The sequence below is a fragment of the Myotis daubentonii genome, chromosome 16 (genome assembly GCF_963259705.1).
Source record: "Myotis daubentonii chromosome 16, mMyoDau2.1, whole genome shotgun sequence".
In the NCBI taxonomy this organism is placed as follows: Eukaryota; Metazoa; Chordata; class Mammalia; order Chiroptera; family Vespertilionidae; genus Myotis; species Myotis daubentonii.
Window position 1 is genome coordinate 54194633 of NC_081855.1, and position 17619 is coordinate 54212251.

General features: G+C 52.2%; 2 protein-coding genes and 1 non-coding gene across 13 annotated transcripts in view; 2 read left to right on the forward strand and 1 right to left on the reverse strand.

Moving 5' to 3' along the window:
- Window positions 1-2654, forward strand: part of NUP85 (nucleoporin 85) — a 22029-nt gene extending 19375 nt beyond the window's left edge. The window contains exons 16-19 of the mRNA XM_059671197.1: window positions 27-127; window positions 1504-1655; window positions 2009-2110; window positions 2463-2654. Coding sequence (XP_059527180.1) covers window positions 27-127; window positions 1504-1655; window positions 2009-2110; window positions 2463-2564 — 457 coding nt within the window. The 3' untranslated portion in view covers window positions 2565-2654. The remainder of the gene's footprint in view (window positions 1-26; window positions 128-1503; window positions 1656-2008; window positions 2111-2462) is intronic.
- The window catches only part of GGA3 (golgi associated, gamma adaptin ear containing, ARF binding protein 3), a 21977-nt gene extending 4489 nt beyond the window's left edge, over window positions 1-17488 (reverse strand). For 2 of the 11 annotated variants that reach the window (XM_059671192.1, XM_059671191.1), the window contains exons 1-16: window positions 17350-17488; window positions 11535-11619; window positions 11332-11407; window positions 10210-10308; window positions 9386-9509; window positions 9038-9141; window positions 8834-8914; window positions 8177-8314; window positions 7650-7731; window positions 7431-7547; window positions 6939-7178; window positions 6537-6607; window positions 6044-6348; window positions 5636-5859; window positions 5183-5352; window positions 4925-5035 (exon numbers count right to left, since the gene is read on the reverse strand). In XM_059671192.1, the coding sequence (XP_059527175.1) occupies window positions 4925-5035; window positions 5183-5352; window positions 5636-5859; window positions 6044-6348; window positions 6537-6607; window positions 6939-7178; window positions 7431-7547; window positions 7650-7731; window positions 8177-8314; window positions 8834-8914; window positions 9038-9141; window positions 9386-9509; window positions 10210-10308; window positions 11332-11407; window positions 11535-11619; window positions 17350-17389 (2067 nt within the window). In that variant the 5' untranslated portion in view covers window positions 17390-17488. The other 9 variants (XM_059671186.1, XM_059671187.1, XM_059671190.1 and 6 more) reach the window with 9 other exon arrangements.
- On the forward strand, window positions 12958-13067 carry LOC132219455 (small nucleolar RNA SNORA32). Its single transcript, XR_009449464.1, has one exon. It is a non-coding gene; the product is annotated as a small nucleolar RNA SNORA32 (small nucleolar RNA).
- Window positions 17489-17619: the final 131 nt, after the last annotated feature.

The window sequence follows — 17619 nt, forward strand, 5'->3', positions numbered from 1 at the left end:
TCTGATCTCCGGGTCTGGCCTTGCAGGTTCCTCAGGGATTACTGTGAGCGAGGCTGCTTTTCTGATTTGGATCTCATTGACAACCTGGGGCCGGCCATGATGCTCAGTGATCGACTGACATTCTTGGGTGAGTCTCTTGGGGCTCTGTCCCTTAGACAGTTGTCACAAATGGACACTTGTGAAGGTTGGACGTTCTGTTCAAGATTTCTCCAGTGTTTCCTTTCTGTTAAGCCCAAACTCCAAACCACATAGAACCCTGTGTGCCAGACTTTGCAAAGTATATTTTTTGGTAATATTTTATTTTCCAGTAATGTCAAACTTAGAGAAGAGTTGTGAAAGTAGTGTAAGGAATGAGGAACTCTCATATACACTTTACCCAAATTCACTAGTTTAAGTGCCTCTACTATTCTTGGTGCTTCTTAACTTTGACATTTGAAGAGTCAGTTCAGCTCTCTTGTAGAATGTCCTCAATTTGGGTTTATCTGATGTTTCCTTGTGATCAGATTTAGATGTATGTGTTCGGGGCAGGAATGCTGCCGAGGTGATGTGTTGTGCTGTGTCCCCTTGTTGGATTTCACTCTGATCACTTAAAGTGGCATCCACCAGCTGTTTCTTCTTGCAGCACTGACTTTCCCTTTGATTTAATAATTTGGGGAGAGCCGAAACCGGTTTGGCTCAGTGGATAGAGCGTTGGCCTGCGGACTGAAAGGTCCCAGGTTCGATTCTGGTCAAGGGCATGTACCTTGGTTGTGGGCACATCCCCAGTGGGGGGTGTGCAGGAGGCAGCTGGTCGATGTTTCTCTCTCATCGATGTTTCTAACTCTCTATCTCTCTCCTTTCCTCTCTGTAAAAACTCAATAAAATATATTTTAAAAAAATTAAAAAAAAATAATAATTTGGGTAGAGATACTTCGAAATTAAATGTCTTTTTTTAAAAAAATATTTTCTATTGATTTTTTTACAGAGAGGGATAGTCAGAAACATCGATGAGAGAGAAACATCGATCAGCTGCCTCCTGCACACCCCCCACTGGGGTTGTGCCTGCAACCAAGGTACATGCCCTTGACCGGAATCAAACCTGGGACCCTTCAGTCCACAGGCCAACGCTCTATCCACTGAACCACACCAATCAGGGCAGGAATTAAATGTCTTGTTCCTCATTGAACTTTCCACCCTCTTTGATTTTCTGCCTCTCATTGTTTTAGTTGGCATCCCAGTGTATGGAAGGCTTTCCCTTCATCCCTGTTTTTAGTCTTCTATTACCACAAGTAATGGACACCTGGGTTATTTTTGTTCAATCTGTTAGAACCTGTAACTCTTGTTTATTTTAATGCTTACATTCTCCGAAGTTTGGCTGGTTTGAGTCTCTTCAAAGTATGTGGTCTCGTTAGTGCCTGAACTTGGACACAGCTTTGAAGAATGTCCCTGCTCTATGGAATGGCTGGTCTGGCGTCTGCCTTTTCTTGTTTAGGGCCAGAGGTGACCTAGTGCTCTTTTCAATAGGAAAGTATCGTGAATTCCACCGGTTATATGGGGACAAGCGTTTTGTTGATGCAGCTTCTCTTCTCCTGTCACTGATGACTTCTCAGATCGCCCCTCGGTCTTTCTGGATGACACTCCTAACAGATGCCCTACCCCTTTTGGAACAGAAACAGGTACAGGTTGAGCCCCCAATGCTTTTCTGCTCCGTTTTGTAGTCCTTGACAGTGCTTCCTCTGTCACTGGTGCAGATGCGCAAACATACGTCATCTCCCTGATAGGTCTCCCCAATAGCACCCACTCTGGAAGTCGAATGTCCACCCAAGAAAAACGACTTGATTTAAAATGAGGCCGTTGCCTGCTGACCATGCCCATCCTAGGGCTGCGAGTGAGAATAGAGGTGCTTTTCCCTCCCAGGGCTGCATATACAAAGAACCCCTCTCCAAGGGCATGCAAAGAAGACCATCTCTGAACTTGGGCTACGGCCCAAATCAGTAGGCCTCAGCTAGAAGCAGCTTCTCTCTCCTAGGTGATTTTCTCAGCAGAGCAAACATACGAGCTGCTGAGATGTCTGGAGGACTTGGCCTCAGGACGCCCGGTGCATGGAGAACCTGATGCCCAGCAGCTCCAGGTCAGTTTAGCCTCCTGGGCTGGTTTCACAATAGAGAGGAAAAAAGGCTCCCTGTACCTCCGTCTCCCCCCACCCCCTCCTCAAACACTGGCCCCTTACAAACTCCCGTGCCTCATAAGCTGTAACCCTGACACACTAACTTCTTTTAGGAAAAAATGGGGTGATTCTAGTTCTGATCTCTTCTTTGCTGTCAATCAGTTGTGGTGGCCCTGTGCCCTCAGCTCTTGCATTGAGACTTGCTGGAAGCTCTTGCTGAATGCCAAGTGACCTCTGTCTGCTTTTGGGTAGAGCCCATGGGAGCTTCCAAGGATCACTTCCTGCTGTGCCTCATGCTGGCTCTCTTTGCCCTTAGGATGATGACATAGAGACCACCAAGGTGGAAATGCTGAGGCTTTCTCTCGCACGAAATCTGGCTCGGGCAATTATAAAAGAAGGCTCACTGGAAGGTTCCTGAGGCCGGCTGAGAGCTGTTCCCGCACGGTATCTGTGTGTGGCAATGTATATACATTTTTTAAAGAATAAATGTTTTCTTTTGCAAAAATAAGGCAAGTTGTTACAGAGTTCAGCCAGGGAGTTTTTATCTACATCCCCTGTGAACCTGATGCATAAGAGTTAAGAAAATGCTTATTGTGTTTTTTTGATGTGGAAGTGACTTGTCTCCTAGAGAAAAAGGCACCCCCACAAGTTATGGTGAGTGCAGTGCCCTCCTGCCTATAATTAGAAACATGGACAGGACCTTCAGTGGTTTATTTGTGCTTCTGAAATATGGCCTCACCTGAAACACTGATAACTTTCTGGTTATCTCTTTTAAAAAAGAAAAAGGTCCAGGACCCTGTACTTTTTAACAAAAACGTAGGTGGAGAAAGAGAAAAAAAACAAAAACCTAGGTGATGTCTACCTTTGGAATTCATCAGTGGAGCCCCCTCCCAATGGGGTGAATGGTGTCTGTATTAGAAGAATTCCAAGTAGGCTGAAAATGGTTTTATTTAACATGCAGTAAAATGAGGGCAGCAGAGTTGATATATCCAGTATAGCTGTTTGTCATGAAACAGTCACACTCATAAATAATTTTAACGTCTAAACCTCATTGTAAAGGTACAGTTCCAGGTAGCAATCCCACAGACTTTTCCAGGGCTGCGGCAGCCAGCCTCTGGAAAACTCTTGGATTTATTCCGTAAGGAGTGAAATCAGTTCACGTTTGACCTATCTTAACGAAGCAGTGAAACCTGCTTGCCAGAGATGGGAGGGAAGGGGAAGGTGAGGAAGGAATCCAGGAACGTGGCTGGTGCCGCCTTCCCCTGGGATGGCTCTGAGCCCGTCCAGCTGAGTTCAGGTGAGCTGTGTCCTCTTTCCCCAGCTGGTGGTTCTCACTTTCCTGTTGCCCTGGGAGGCCTACAGGCCGGCACAAGCTAGCTGGGCTGAGCACTGTTCAAGCAATAAGGTCTGGTGACTCGATTCAAGCCTGGCCCCCAATCTCACCATCTCCAGACCCAACATCTCGCTGACAGTACCCCCTGCAGCTGAGGACAGTCAGTTTCTGGGCAGCAGGTAAGTCTAGTGCAACTGCCTGACCCTGAGGCCTCCTGTCTGTGACTTTTGTCCTGACAGGCCATCTGGGGGTAGGAGGAGGCCAAGGCAGGAGGACGTCGAGGGGGGCAGGAATTGTCCTCCCTTCAGGGGCTCGAAGGGCAAGACAGCAGTTCATTTCATGCCAAGCAAGAGGTAGTGAATAGGCTGGCCTGGTCCCGCGTTGGGAGGCACACTTTTCGCAGAAAGCTCCGAGTACCTGCTTCGGAGAAGGGGAAACGGTTCTCTTCTGTCTTCTCTCTCAGCCTTAGTTTAGGCTGCTTTGGGGCCAAGTTCTGTTTCTAATAGGCTGAGTTCCACGTCCTGCTGAGATGTCCAAAGGACACAGCTTGCCATCGCCAGGGACAAGCACACCCTTATCCAGTGGCCATTCCAGGCTGGCACTGCCCGTGGAAGGCAGCACACCCACTCCTTTCTCGTGCCCAGGCCCGTTTGGGACCACTGGACCTTGCCCACCTTCCTGGAGGTAGGAGCCTGCCAGCAAGGGGAGCACAGAGTAGCATGGTGGAGGTGGGAGTGAGGACCTGGTCCTTGAGGAAGGGAGGGCCCCAAGTCTTTTTAGAGACCTCCTCTCTTGTGGCAGCGGGGTGCCAGCACGAGGGGAAAACCTACTCCAGCTTTAAGTCTGTGTTCCCAGGGCGACAGTGCAGAGTCCGGGGACACATCCCGCCCAACAGTACATGGCCACTTCAAGTCACACAGGTAGATAAAAACAGGTCCTTTAAGGGGCCAAAGGAGAGACCATCACAGTTGAGCTCCTGGCAGCAATGCCCAGGGCCCCAGTTCCATACCAAAGCTCCAGCTGTGGTCAGGACACGGAGAATGACGACCCGGAGAGCCCTCCGGTCTGTCTCGGGGCAGCCTACTTGGGCTTCAAAGTGGAGGTGACCGCATCCTTCAGGGTCATAGGTTCCCCCACTGCTCCACGGGAGGGAACTGGTCCACCTCACCCACCTCTGTGCTCAGCTGCTCCCCAAGGGCGAAGGTCAGCCTATACCGCAGCCTTGCCTTCTCCTGCGACAGAGGGGCAGTGTGTGAGACTATAACCTCGAGGTTTTTCGTGCTGGGGGACAGGCCCTGATCCCACCACCCCATCCTCACTCTGCCGCTGAACCAGGGGAGGAGAGGGACAGGGTTAAAGCTGCGGTACCACGGCACTTCTGGTTGGGAGGTGGGCAGGGCTGAAGGTGGTGGTGACAAGATCCTAATCTGGGGCTTCCGGCTCACCTTCAGTGGATTCGCCAGCAGCATGACCTGGGTGATGGCTGCAGGTGGCTGGATGGGGCTAAATGGAGAGAGTTCCGTCCCAGAGGGTGGCTGCAGCTTCACCTTCATTGACTAAAGAGGAAGAGAAAGCTGCTTTTGAAGAGGCGGCAGGTGGAACCCAGTATGGTCACGTCGGGGACTCACTGCCGCCTGCTGGCCACTCAATGCAGTGGGGTCAAGATAAAGGTAATTTCTGCCTCTCGAGGCCCTGGGAAGTACCTTGGGCACTGCGGCCTGCAGCACGATGCTTCTTATAGGCAGAGGAGCCGTGTTCAGCATGGACACAACCACCACCAGCACATCGGGCCGTCCTGGTGGACATTCCTTGGCGAAGTGGAAGAGGATGCGGAAGCCGTTTTTATCATAGGCTGTCACAGGAAGGGCACTGCCTGTAAGAAAGTGGCACGTGGGTGTGGAAGGAGCGAGCAGGTCAACAATTCCCAGCAGAACCCGGGGGTGTCTGCTACAGCCAAGTGGGGAGAGCAGTGCTCCGTGAAGGAGTCTGGGAAAGGACCGCTGTCAGAACTTCACAAGACTGCGCATTAGCCAGGACAATAAGGGAATAGGTCACGTTTGACTCTAAGGGACCCGAGCAAGGACAGCCTGTACCAACCCACCCCTCCCCACAACGCTGTAAATTAGGGGCCCCACTTCTCCCACTCCAACACCTACTAGGCTTGATAGATTCCAGGGGGACATGGACACTGGCCAGGGAAAGCTCAGGCCCCTTCATGGGGCTCCCCTGGGATGGGAAGACAGGTGGCTGGAAGAGAGGGCTGCCAGGCCCCGTGGAGAACGGCAGGAGAGGCCTAGCTGAGGTGCTGCTGGGGATCAGAGGGGAGGCGGTGGCCCCAGGGAAGAAGCTGGAGGAGATGGGTTTCACCAGGCCTGAGGTCCTGGGAGGCAGGAAGGAGAAGGCCAGTCAGAGACCAAGCAGAGCTGTTGGGCCAACTCTCACAAAGCGCCTCCCACACCCCCAGGCCAGAGCTGGCTCCTATGTACCCCCTAGCTTTCAGATTCCAGTCTCAGATCAGACCAAAAGAACATCCCTAACCCCAACCCCCATCTCCCACTCATTACGCTTTGGCTTCTTCTAAAAGCTGATCGAGGGCATCCAACTGGTGCAGGGAGCTGTCGCTCAAAGCTGAGCCATGGTACTCGGGGGCTGTGGGCTCAGCCTTTGGGGCCAGTCCAGTGGGGAACAAAAAGCCTGTTTTTGGAGCAGAAACGCTGGCTGGGACCACAGGAGCTGGGAAGGGGGGTGGCAGTGGAGGCTGGGAGTTGCCTGCAGGGGTTGCTGAGGGCTGGAGGACAGGCCCGTCTGAGGGGCTACAAGCAGCAGTCCCAGGTTTGGGGCTGAAGAAGTCCAGGTCCGACTGTTCGTTCTATGGGGAATGGAAAGTACAAGTGAGCAGGGGCGCGGAGGGTTTTGGCTCTCCACTCCTGGCTCCTTTGCAATCCCACTGGACTAGCAGCCCTCCAAGGACAGGCCCCAGGGGCTAAGGACTAATTGGGAAAGATACTGACAAGTCAAGGTTGTCCAGTGTCTCAGTGATGCCACCTGTACACCTACCTGGAACAGGGGCCACTGGCCGTTTCCAGCTGACTCTTTGGGAGGAGCCGTAGGGGCTGGGTCAGCAAGGCCTGAGAACAAAGATGGCTGTGATGAGCAGAGGCGCAGGGCTGGGCAGCTCCAGCTCCACCATCTGAGGAGGGGTCCCACAGTAAAAGGATGTATTCCCCTGGTGACCTCCAGAGGGGAGGCCTGACATTTGGGGGGTGTTCCAAGGAAGATGGAAGCAGAGTAAGACTGGGTCTACCGTTTCCACCCAGAGTCGACTACAGACAGCCGAGGGACACTGAACTTGACTTTCTCTCCCTACAACTGAGCTTCCCTATCCTTGCTAAGTACCCGGGGCACCATACAGGCCACCTTCTAATTCCATGCCCTTTACAGCCTTCCTCCAGGACACACCCAAGCAGAGCAGCTCTTCATCCAGCAAGGAGAGGGCATTGCTTGTGTTGTTGGGCCCTGGGGGGGCCTCCGCCTGGCTGGATGAACAGCTGCGCCCAGGTGCTGAGGCCTGGGGGGGTGGAGGGAGGATGGGGATGCCGGAGGAGGGTGGGGCGGGGGCCAAAACGGGGGTTGAGCTGCCCGGTGCATCCAACTCTGCAAGGTCGATGAGAGTGCCTTGGTTCCTGGAGTGGTGGTGTCCTGGAGGAGTGAATGGAAGGGGACAGGAATCATTAGGGGCACTGGAGTGGCTATGCAGCCTCTGGCCTAACCCAGGGGCATTCATGCCAAGTAGAAAAGTGAAGGCAGGTGGAGAAAGCCCTGTCCTATCCCCTGCCCTCTGGGAAGCTGGAGAACCAGTTAGAATCCCCTTGACCCTGTGGGCTGACACACTGGAGGTGGGGATGGTGGCTGGTTTGGAGGGTTCCAGAATGAGGAACCGAAACATTTTACCTTCAGAGTCAGACATGGTTGAGGTGGCCACCTCACCATTGATGACCTGCCCTTCAATGATTGTTTTGTATGAGTTGATGACTCGGGAGAGGTTGTCACTGGCCTGCAGGATGTCCCCTAGAGTAGAAAAGAGACTTCTCATCCCTGGCCCTGACAACTCCCCCTCCACACACAAATCCAATTCCTGGGTCGTACTTGTCAACTAGTCTTTCCACTCACCCAAACTATTGTCATTGTCCTCTGTCTCGCTGGCTAGTTTGAATAATGTCCGCCTCTTATTCTCACACCGATCAAACAGCTCCTGAAAGAGACCCAGACATAACAACCTTGGAGATCATCTACTTTAGCATTCACGCCCACAAAATCACAGGCTCTCCTGGCATCACGGTCAGTTCCTGGTAGGGCTGGCTCAGAGCTCAAGTCCTCTGCTGCCAGCCTGCACCGCACTGACACCCAAATACCTGCCTAGGCAGAGAAGTCACCAGGACGGACAAGGGCAAGTACATCCCTGCCAGCATGTACTCAGACTTCAAAGTATCTGTGGCCAAGAACTGAGGTGCCACATTAGGGCGCAGGGGCCTCTGCGGGAGGCCAGGCTGAGATCAGGTCTGAGTCGTGCACACGCAGCTCCTCTGCCCGGGGCAAGTTAGGGACCATCAGATGTGCAGCAGCATCTTCAACAGAGCAGGCACCTGGCGAAGGCTGGCTCCCTGCCCAGAGCCCAGCTGTCCTCGTGGGGGAGCTACCTTCATGAGCTCTTTATCTGCCTCTGACGAGTCCTCCTTGCTGTAATGAAGCAGCATCTCACTGAGCAGCTTCACGTTGTTATTAACCTCCTCTAAAGTGTGCAGACGCTTGGTCACCTTCTGGATCCGTGCCTCATCCTGCAAAGGATCAAGGAGAAAGCTCAACCAGACTTGTCCCACTGCCCAACAGAATTCCTCGAGGCATGGGTCACACCAGAGAACATGGTGCTTGGAAACCACGGGCTGCAGACCGTTAACAGGTTTTTGTTTTAAAAGTCCTGTCCCGCTGTAACCGGTTTGGCTCAGTGGATAGAGCGTCGGCCTGTGGACTGAAAGGTCCCGGGTTCGATTCCGATCAAGGGCATGTACCTTGGTTGCAGGCACATCTCCAGTGGGAAGTGTGCAGGAGGCAGCTGATCGATGCTTCTCTCTCATTGATGTTTCTAACTCTACCTCTCTCCCTTCCTGTGAAAAATCAATAAAATATATTTAAATAAATACAAGTCCTGTCCCCATCCACCATTGCTCCTGTAGTCCATCCACAGCCTCTCCATGTGTGGGCTGGTGGCAGGGGCAAAGAGCAGGCCTGATGCCAAGGGAAAGGGCTTCTCTGCGTCATGGGCTCCACCCCACACCCAAGGCCCAGGGCCTACTCACTTCCTTCACCATGGACTTGATCAGCTTGTTGGCCTCTTGCAGGTCATCTGGGTTTTTGCTTTTCAACAACTTGGCTAAAAGCTGGACGAGAAGGGTATCAAAGGTGAAGGCAAAGGCCGCGCTCCACCTGGGGAACTGGAGCTCCCCGCAGCGTGAGCGAGGCCACACCTCGCCTGAGGACTCTGCAGGCTGGATGCACTTTACCTTGGATTTCTCCTCATCATCAAACACAGGGTTTTTGGGACGAGGTGGTGGAGAGGGGATCAGTGTCCTGTCCACAGGGATCAGTGGGTCAGACTGCACTATGCCTGAAAGGTGACACAGCGCAGTGTGTGCTCACACAGCAAGGGGACACACCCCTGTGATCAGGACCCGTAGGGGCAGGGACAAGCAGGCTACACACACCTCCCATTAACCTCCAGCCAAGCCTGTCCCATTGTCCTCAGGAGGGAGGAAGGGACATAGCATGGGGACAGCAGACACCCCCTCATTCTTCCTGGCGTTGGCCAGCCTTTGGGCTGCATGGAGGCTGAGGCGGGAGTAGGCACATACCCTGTCTCTTCAACATGTGGTAGGCATCTTTGATCTTTGATTCTTCTGGCAGGGCCAACGTCCAGCTATAAAGTAGCTCAATAACCTTGGTCTTCACTTTCTCAGACACCCTGTCCCCCAGGTACTAAGAGGCAAAAGGAAATCGGAAAACTGGTAATTGGAGTCTGGAGGCAGAAACAGTGGGAAGGCTCTCTTCACAGCAATGAGTGGTTGCTAAAAGTTAGAGCCCTCAGACCTATGGGAAACCAGCAGGGATCAGGTGTGAGGCAGCAGGGGTGGGGAGGAGAGGACACTGCTTGGGGCGGAGCTGTATCCATCTGTGGTTAGGCAGGGGGCCAGGAGCTTGGCCCTGAATTTCCATGCACAATCTGCCAGAAACAACTACGCTTGATCTCAAAGGAGCCAATGTCTTTAGCACAAGAACTGTTCCCTCTGCTGTAAGTGGGTGCCCAGAGTGTAAGCAACACGAGTGAGCAACAGACCCTGAGCAGCTGAGTAAGGGAGGCCAGCTCCTTGTATCCACGTGAGATCGGCCACACAACTGGCTTCTGTCCTAGGAGCCAAAGGCCTGTGCTATCCAGGCCCTCCCGATATACCGCTGCTGCCACGTCACTTGTCGTATTTAGGCTGGGAGCCCGCCAGAGGTCTGCCTGTCCCTGTGGCCTGTGGCATCAACCGCTACCCGCAGGGCCCAGCTCTCCAAAGACAGGAGGCGAAGAAATCAAATCCATGGAGATGCTGGTTGTGTAGTAACAGCTAGTAGGTGGGAGAGGGGGAGAAACACCAAGGAAGTTCCTAGAAATGAGGAAACTGCACTGACTGACCTTTGGAGAGACGACTTTGATCAACTCATTTAAAAACCGGAACTTTCCCACTTCGTTGTGAAATCTCCGCCCACAGTTCTTCATACACGCCTCCAGCACCTGTAGCCACACACAGGAGAGGCTCAGTAGGGGTGCCGCAAGATGCTGCCATTTTTACAGATGAGGAAAATGAGGCCCCGAGAAGGATTCTGACTCAAGGTCCAGGGTTCTTTCCACAAGCTGATGGACATTTGGGGGAGGTGGGAGATGAAGTTTTAATTGTTTCCACATTTTAGATGACATAGGTTCCTTCCCCCTGCTTCCATTTATTTCCTCTGGGCCATACAACTACAAGCTCCCCGCTGCCTGCAGTTTATGCCAAGGAGCACGCCAGCCCAGAGGTCCCCTTCGTGCTTCCGTCTTTGTGAGCAGGGTTTTCCAGCTGTGCAATTACTGACATCTGCGCTGGCCATTTCTCTCGGTGGAAGCCTCCCTGTGCTACAGGGTGTTGGCAGCATCCCTGGTCTCTACCCAACTGATGCCAGCAGCATCTGTGACGTGAAACCAAAAGCACCTCCATCTATCACCGAATGTCCAAAACCACCCTGAGCACCACCGTCTGAGGCCGCCGCTCGACTTCGATCGCGACAGAGGCGTGCGTGTGGCTGCCTAAGCGCCCTTTTCACGGCCACTTCTCTTCCACCTTCCTAGCACCTCAGTGAGGTCAGGCAGAACCCGGGGATGACTCCTCGGTTTGGGTGAGAGGATCCATGTCTTGAATCCTCTAAGTCTGAATAAACTCTAAGATTGCCCCTTGCTGAGATGCCTTCACTAGTAACGCATTGTTTTTTGCTCCGGAATGACTTATACTCACCTCCACTTTTCCTCAGCTGGCCAGCTCTGAACTGGCAGGACAGCTCTGTCAGCGTCTCTTCAAGAAGCCTTCGCTGAGCCCCACCCTCGGCTCAGGGCCCTGCCTCTGGTCCCTCCCTCAGCCTCTGCTTCTCCCACTAGACCTCATGGCCGGGCAGCCATCTTTGAAGCCTCAGTGCCTGGCACAAGGGCACCCACATCTGTAAAACATCTAACATGCCCCAGAACAGGCCTGGCTCATGGAGATCCCCCTCAGGATGAAAAACCTACCGTCAGGGCCTGGACCGCCTCCCATTCCTGTGGGGACTGGACCTTATGGGCCAGCAGTCGGACAGCGATCTGTGGCCTAGGAGATAAGCAACCACATTTTCAAGACACTGACCCTGCGGCCCTCTGGCTAGACCGCCTCGGCCTCGGTTTGGTACCTTCCCAGGCAACTGTGGCACCTGCCCTCTCACAGCTTGGAGACTCACCCTTCCAGCTCCTTGTTGATCTGATCACAGAAGCCGATTATGTATTCCCAGTCCTCCTGGCGGTTGGAAGGATTGGTGGCCTTATCTTGGGACAGAACCAAGAAGAGGACAATGTTACAAAGACCAAGGAGGACAGAGCAGAAGATTGTCCCTATAATTTTCAGGCCTGGATGTGAAGACAGGTTTTTTCCAAACTTCTATCTAATAAAAGCCTCAACAGTTGGGTCAGGCAGCGAGTCACATACAGCACCACTTGCTGCCCATGTTGTGAAAGTCACAGAGGAGACAATTCAGGCCTGGCCCGGGTTGCTAAGTGGTTAAGTGCCGACCTATGCACCAAGCAGTCATGGGTTTGATCCCCAGTTGGAGCACATACTGGAGGCAACTAACTGATCAATGTTTCTCTCTCCCTTCCTCTCTAGAACCAATGAAGGAAACATATCCTCGGGGGAGGATTTAAAAACACCACAAATAATTACAACACACTCTCCCCCTTCCTCGCTCTCTAAAGTCATTAAAAACAAATTTTAAAAATAAATAAAATATTCAAGTAGATGCCTAAATGAAATGTTTAATATAACAAAAAATATGGATAACTCCAGCTATGTAAAAATAAGTTAAGTGTTAAGCAAGTAGGGGTGATCAAGAAGTATTTCCTGGTATAGCATAGGAAATATAGTCAGTAATAGACTAATACACCTGAAATCTGTGTAATTTTGTTAACCAATGTCACCACAATAAATTCAATAAAAAGGAAAAAAGTTGGAAACACATACCTTTAATTTATCAATTAACTTAAAAATAACAGTGTAATAACTAGGTATGGTGCCAGGTGAGTACTGGAAATATTAGGGGAGAAACACTTTGTAAAGTATATGATTGTCTAAGCACTGTGCTGTACACTTGAAACTAATACAAAATAATACTGAATGTAAACTATAATCAAAAAAAATTTTAATACAAAATTTGATAATTACAAAAGAAAAGAAGTGTTTCCTGGAGAAAGTAAAGAAGAGGATACTTGATAAAAAATGTACATCCCACATACCTTCAAAAACTTTTCAAGACCTAACCTATTTAATGCTTTAAATGTGTTTTAAATTTCACACAATGCTCATCATTTTAAGTTAAGCTAACAACATCTATTGAACCCCTACTGAGCACCATACCTTGTGCTGTCTGTCCCTAGGGTCACAGAAACAGAATCTATGCTTGAGTCGTGAGTACCCTCAGGTTTAATGGTTTTCCGTGATCAAGGACAAAGACGTGTCAGAGCGTCCTCAGAGGGCCACTGGGAGTTTAAAGTCAGTGCTCAATGCCAGGTCTCCTGATCCGTGGTGTGGATCCTCCTTTCCCTGTAACCCCCGGCCCTGTGCCTGCAGAGAATGCCCCAGCTGAGGTGGTTAAATGTGTTCCCAGCTCTTGGTGATTATCAAGGCTTTCAGAAGGCACGTTCTCATTGCTGTGGACAGAGCGTTCCCGCTAGGTTTTCCTTCTGCTACATTGCTAGCATTCAGACTACTGGGGACATTTATTTTTTAAAAAACGTGTTCCCATCTCTGAGTCAAATCTTGGGATTTGCTCTTCCAGAAAGAAGCTTTAAGCTGTTTGCTGAATTCAGGGCTTCAGGTTCGGAAGCCAAATGGAAGGCTGATCCTGTAAACACGCCACCAGGGTCGCACAGAGCGACGGAGGCCAGGGGTGTTGTTAGAAGTGCCCGAGTTCTGATTTCTTAACGTTAAAAGCCACTAGCTCCACAGGCAAATCCTAACAGGGATGCCATGCCCCCCAACGCCCTCCCTGGGCTGAGCCACAAGAGGTCAGCAGACGCGGCGCAGAGGCTGAGCGGAGGCCGCAGTGCCGGATGCTGCACCCGCCTGGCAGTGTCTGCTTTGGCTGCGGGAGGATTCGGACGGTTAAGGTTCATATTTGGAGGGAAGGAGAGATGTGTGTTCTCAATCTTGAAAAGAGAATCAGCAGGCCCTTCAAAATGTCAAGCTGGAAGGAAAGAGGAACTAATTCTATCAAGAGAGGCTATTAACTGCCATAGTGACTCACTGTCACCTTCCAGAGCAGCCCCGTCTCTCCCACCGGTTATCTGAAACCATCACAGGTGTTAGCGTGGCTTTGTTACTAAGCCCTAACATCTGAGATGCTTACAGTCCTCACATGACATCAAGAGGCTGTAGAAACACAAAATTAAGATGGTCTGAGGAGCCATCCCACCCATCACTATTATGTTGGGGACAGTCACATGCTTGTATAAGAAAAAGCAGCCTACTCACTTCCACTGTTCACAACTGGAATACAGTCTGATGTGGTCCCCCCTCCTCTTCACCACACACGCACACGCACACACGCAACAGGCATTCACCACAAGCGTATTTTTCCCAGACATGCTAGAATCTCGACAGCATTCCTGCTTCCAGGAATAGGGCCTGCTTGTTTTTCACTGTGTTCAACTTCTCTAGAACCCCATTTCCTCTCATCTTGGTAGAACTTTCTACTGCAAACCTGCAGGGAGCGCTGTGCCTACACATGGGCACAAAAAGCCCTGCTTTCAGCAATGGCCAATGCCACTTGGGAGAACCTCCTGGTGCTCCAGCTCAGAAAGCAATCCTCCAGCAGCCGCAGGACTGAAGAACCTCTGGGGGTCATTCTGGGAGAATGGATGGCTCCATCTGCCCACTGCCTCCCCCAGCAGGTGCACGCGAGCTGCCACCCACTCAGCATTCACCATCACCTGGCACACAGCTGACGCCAGGGCTTCCCTTGCAGACCCTGCCTTCTAGAACTGCCCCTCTGGGCTCTACTCTGACTCGAGGTCTCTATATTCAGAACTTTACTGAAAGCCTTACTCTCGTCTGTGTCTCTGCCTCTAGTTCCCTCCTCTCATTTTCAGCTGAATTCCATCACTAGCCTTGACTGTCCTGGGCCCTGATAAGATCCAGCAGCATTGGCTACGCCATCCCATCCTCGCTCAGATGCTCCAGAGACAAGTCCTATGGAGCAAAACACTCAAAACTAGGCAGAGGCAAGAACAAGGGGCGGAAAGAGAGTGAGTGTCAACCTTTAGTGATAATTACAAAAGAAAAGAAGTTGAATCAAGAGAAACGGAGTCAATCACCAAGTGTCTGTTAGGCACCCAGAGAACATCAAGCACACAGCGCCAGGCTCTGAGGGTCTGCAGAGAAAGTACCGGACTCGGACCCTACGCTGGACGCAGCGGGGCTTCTGTAATAATCCTGGCAAAACATGGAGTGACAAGGCCTTAAACCAGTGATGGCGAACCTTTTGAGCTCGGCGTGTCAGCATTTTGAAAAACACTACCTTAACTCTGGTGCCGTGTCACATAGAGAAATTTTTTGATATTTGCAACCATAGTAAAACAAAGTTTTATATTTTTGATATTTATTTTATATATTTAAATGCCATTTAACAAAGAAAAGTCAACCAAAAAATGAGTTCGCGTGTCACCTTTGACACGGGTGTCATAGGTTCACCATCACTGCCCTAGAACAAGCATGTCAGACTCAAAAGCTACCACGGGCCAAATAAACGAGGCATGCGGCCTGCAGGGCCAGGAGTTTGACATGCCTGCCCTAGAAGATGTGCTGGAGCCCGAGCACTGGTTCCTTCACTTGCTATAGTTGGAACCAATAACTCGTTTGACTTACGACGGGGTTACATCCAGACAAACTCTTTTAAGTTGAAAATATCATAAGTCAAAAATGCATTCAATCCTGCTGCAACACATGAGACACAACCAGAGCAAATAACAAGATAGTGTGTAATTGTAACTGCTGCTTGGGTTCAGAAATGAGTCTAAACGCGAGGCCATCACTTCTGACTCCCCTATTTCCAAACAGCTCCCTGCCCCGACTTGCAGGCACCCAGGTTTGAACTCCTATTGTTGACCTCTCTTTTCTCGCCTCTCCCATCCTCACCCATTTCTCAGTCCATAGTCCCTTCCTCCTCAATGTCTTTTTAAATTTCTCCCCTAATTTCTTATCTCTGCCCCCACCCCACCTCCCTCACACCAGTTTCCAGAACGTCTGCTCCGATCCATCCTATATAAAACTCCGGTAGCCATTCTCCTAAAAACGGATTTCACAAGGTAGAGTAGGAGTGGGGGTCTGGTAAATGCAGAATGTAAACTTCCTGGGCTGGAACGCAAGCCTTTTCGAAGGTACCTTCCCAGCTTTCTCTCCCACAGCAACGCCCAGCGGGAACCAGCCAAACGCCCTGACTGTCCCCCGGAACAATGGTTCACTCAGTCACCTGGGATAGTTCACACCTTAAGTCTTAAGACTCACGATGGGGTTACATCCAGAGAAACCATAAGATGAAAATACCGTAAGTCGAAAACGCATTTAACACCCATAACCTACCCAACATTACTGCTTGGCTTAGAACACAATATCCGAAAAGCACTGGCAACACAGTACCCTGTAGGTGCCCGTTGTTTCCACTTGTGCTCAAGTGGCCGATGGGCGCTGCCCAGCATCAGGAGGGAGTACCCTACCCCAAAACGCTAGCCTGGGAAAGGCCACATGTCAAAATCTGAAGTACGGTCCCTACTGAATGCTTATTGCTTTAGCACCATCGCCACGCCGAAAAACTGTGTCGAACGATGGTTACGTCGGGGACATCTGTAGTCTCTGCAGATACCATCCCATTCCCCTCGTCACCTCCATTCTCCCTCAAAAACCGGTCTGTCCCTCTCCTATTTCAAAACATAACTTAAACCTACTGAACTCGGCGTAGGCCACTTAAACTGCTCCAGTGTCCCCATGAATATCTGGGCATCGAACCAAGTCCAGAGCGGTGAGATTTTGATTGGGTGGCTCTGGGCAAGGGGTCTGACTGGAGTCGGGTGTCCCCTTTTGTGCAGTTGTGACAATGTCTGCTTCACTAGGAAACTTGATAAAGGAATGTGCGCAGAGCACTTGGAGCCTCCGGGAGAACAGGTCCAGAGGCGTTGTGAGCTGCCTGCAACCCCAGGTTTTGCAAATGTAACCCCAGGTTCAACCACCTGAAGGCCGTTTCTTACTAAGAAAGGCCAGGCAATCGGAGGAAACAGCCATCACCTCCAAGGGCCTGGAGGCTGAGAGATCTCTGCAGAGGGAATGTCTAGGCATCTCTCCGCGCCTTTCCACCACGTCCAGCTGGTCCCCTCTAGGAAGCCCCCCGGAGCCTGCGCCAGCCCGCAGCAAAGTTAACCCGCTGCCCATTCAGCAGGGCACCCCCGGCTCATAAACTGGACTCGCGATGATAGCAAGAGGCCGCTGCGCTGCGCTCAGCTGTTCCAGGGCGCGCGCGGGGCGGGGCAGAGCTCGGGGCTGGGGCTTTGGAATACCCGCACCTCAGACATTCCGCCTGCGCGGAGCGGGCACTTCTCGAACACACAGCCCCGGGTCTGCAGCTGTGCGTGTGCTCGGAGCTTCAGCCCAAACCGGAGCGCGCGCGTCCCTTCGGCAGGGACTGAGCCGCCCGCAGCCCCTCCACCGCCTCCCCGCCAGCCGGCCGCACTTGGCTGTCACTTTCCCGGAGCCCGCGAGGCCGGGACCTGACCCGAGCTCACGCCTACGCGCGTGGGAGCGGGAGGAGGCGCCGCAGCCCGGGGAGCAGGTGCCGGGCGGGGGCCAGACGCCCAGCCGGGGAAGGGGCGTGAGCGCGGGACGCTGGCGGCGGCGGCGGCGGGCCCAGGCTGACAGGCGGCGCCGCCGCGGGGCCCGGGGCGGGCCGTAGGGGTGCACGGAAGGGCGGCTCGGTGGTGGCTCGAGGACATGCAAAAGTGGCCGCGGATACTCACTCAGCCAGGACTCCAGGCTCTCTCCTTCCGCCTCCGCCATATTGCAGCCGCCCGGGCCGGGCCCGCGGCCTCAAACCTCGCGACAACCGGCGAGAGCTGAGCCTGGGCGGGGCCTGCATGGGGGCCTGAGAGGAGCGAGCGCCTGCCTGCGACGGATCACGGGAGGGCGAGTGTTTCCTTTTGATTCTTGCCTTTGGGCCTCGGGATTAGAGACTCTCAACGCCCAGATGGATGGGGCGACGCGCAGATTGAGGGCCCCGCGGAGCCTTT